Source organism: Alosa alosa, chromosome 22 (assembly GCF_017589495.1).
Source record: "Alosa alosa isolate M-15738 ecotype Scorff River chromosome 22, AALO_Geno_1.1, whole genome shotgun sequence".
Taxonomy (NCBI): domain Eukaryota; kingdom Metazoa; phylum Chordata; class Actinopteri; order Clupeiformes; family Clupeidae; genus Alosa; species Alosa alosa.
This window is the reverse complement of record NC_063210.1, coordinates 26197715-26200214: the sequence shown is the minus strand read 5'-3', so window position 1 is coordinate 26200214 and position 2500 is coordinate 26197715. Positions and strand designations below refer to the sequence as shown.

Below are 2500 nucleotides of genomic sequence, written 5' to 3'. Positions count from 1 at the left end.
TTCCCATTGTCCTACGTAATTTAGAACGACCATTAACCGTATGTTATCTGCACACCTATGAAGTAGATCCATTTTTTGGCCAGACACAATTTTGTACACTTCGTTGCATCCGAGCTGTAAAAAAATGCAGGCGTTCAGAACATTGCAACATTGTAGCATATGACGGAGGTGGCTTTAGCTAGATGGATGACAGCAGGCTAAGTAAAAATAGCGATGTTTCAAAGCTAAAAGTTCATCAGAATCTTGGGATATGCCCGCTTGACAACGGAGAGATAGAACTAACGACTGGCCTTTGGCAGAAAGCAACCATCCATTTAGAACTAGTAACGGCAGTTTGTCCCTGCAAGTTGAGAAATTAGTTGATATGTGTCGGAAGAAATAAGTTCTACAAACAAGACAGTTTTAGCAATTAAAACGCTTAAATTGTAACAGAAATGAACACAACGCAAAGTGGTAAACAGTGGAATAAAGCGGGATAATGGACTCCACGGTGGTCTGTTCACAGAAGTTAATACACTTCGAGGTTTAAACCTCCGCTTAGCTGTCCGGGCTACCGTTTTACAGCCTCAACCGTGCATTCATTTCTGTGAACAACAGACCGCCCATTATCCCTTACTTATATTTATATTGATATTTCATATTTTTATGTATACATTAATACTTATATTTATATTTACATATTTATATGTATACATTAATACTTAAATTCAAATTTATATTTATATTTACGTATTTATATGTATACATTAATACTTATAATCATATTTATATGTACATATTTATATGTATACATTAATACTTATATTTATATGTATATTTACATATTTATATGTATACATTAGGGCTGTCAAACGATTTCTTTTTTAATCGCTATTAAACGCAGAATTTCTATAGTTAATCACGATTAATCACATATTTTATCACATGATTACAATTCAATTATTTTACATTTTTAAACATTTCAGAAGTCCATATTAACAATGTAAAGCCATTTTTACCAGTGTATCCTGATTGGGAATCAAATGAAAGCAAAGAAAGTTACTTCATTAACTTAACTCAACTCTACACACTTCACCAAGTTAACTCAACTCTACACACTTCATCAAGTTAACTCAACTCTACACATTGTGTTCTTCAGAAATATAGCTGATAGCTGAGAAACTGAAATAAATGCCACAGCAGAAGTGCACAACAAGTACACACATTATAAAGGGTATAACAAACAGCACAACAAGTACACACATTATAAAGGGTATAACAAACAGCACAACAAGTACACACATTATAAAGGGTATAACAAACAGCACAACAAGTACACACATTATAAAGGGTATAACAAACAGCACAACAAGTACACACATTATAAAGGGGTATAACAAACCTTTAACAAGGGTACACATTATAGGGTGTAACAAACAGCACAACAAGTACACACATTATAAAGGGTATAACAAACAGCACAACAAGTACACACATTATAAAGGGTATAACAAACAGCACAACATGTACACACATTATAAAGGGTATAACAAACAGCACAACATGTACACACATTATAAAGGGCATAACAAACACAAAATTCTCCATACAGCCTATATTCATTATCTTTAGAGTTCAGTCGAAAATAAGGAACTTTTCATATTGAGAAATATGTACAAGTGCATATGCAAAATGAAGGTCTGTGCAGCACATTTCAGTGAAGTGCTAACAATACATTAGCTTCTTCGTTCACCTCATGTGTAACAGTGTAGGAGTGTAAACAATGTTTGCTTCGTAGATTAAAGCTTAAACTTGAAGTGCTTCTGTGATATTTTAATTCCATGTGGACTGTGCGACACTACGTCTAGATGAGTGCACTGCCACTTGCCACACACATCGCCGACGCCCGGCGTGTGTGTGTGTGTGTGTGTGTGTGTGTGTGTGTGTGTGTGTGCGTGTGTGTCGTGTGTGCATTGCGTGTGTCTTGGCGTGTGTGATAGCGTGGGGTGTGCGTGTGTGTGCGTGTGTGCGTGGTGTGCGTGTGTGTGCGTGTGTGTGGCGTGCGTGTGCGTGCATTATTATTAGCGTGTGTGTGCGTGATGGCGTGTGGTTAATGCGGTGAGTGTGTGTGCGTGAGGTGAGGTGATAGCGTGTGTGTGAGTGTGTCGCGTGTGCGTGTGCGTGTGTGTGTGTGTGTGTGTGTGTATTGTGTGTGTATTGTGTGTGTGTATTGTTGTGTGTTATTATTATTGTGGTGTCTGGCGTTATTGAATTAGGTAGAAGATGACGCGGTAAGGTCTTGCCAGATCTTTGTGCTTGTAACTGGGTGTCTCAATGTGTAAAGGGTATTTCCATAAGGCCATAAAACTCATCTCTCTCTATCTCTCTACACCCCCATACACCCCACACACACACACCCATCCCCCACACACACACACACACACACACACACCCTCTCACACACACACACACACACACACCCACCCGTCTCAGGTTGCTGCTGAAGGCGGGCATTGACATC

The 2500-nt window shown here is 38.5% G+C and overlaps 1 protein-coding gene across 1 annotated transcript in view; it reads left to right on the top strand.

Moving 5' to 3' along the window:
• LOC125287206 (caskin-2-like) overlaps window positions 1–2500 on the top strand; it is an 86249-nt gene that overhangs the window by 60815 nt on the left and 22934 nt on the right. The window contains exon 8 of the mRNA XM_048232767.1: window positions 2473–2500. This exon is cut by the window's right edge and continues 81 nt beyond it. Coding sequence (XP_048088724.1) covers window positions 2473–2500 — 28 coding nt within the window. The remainder of the gene's footprint in view (window positions 1–2472) is intronic.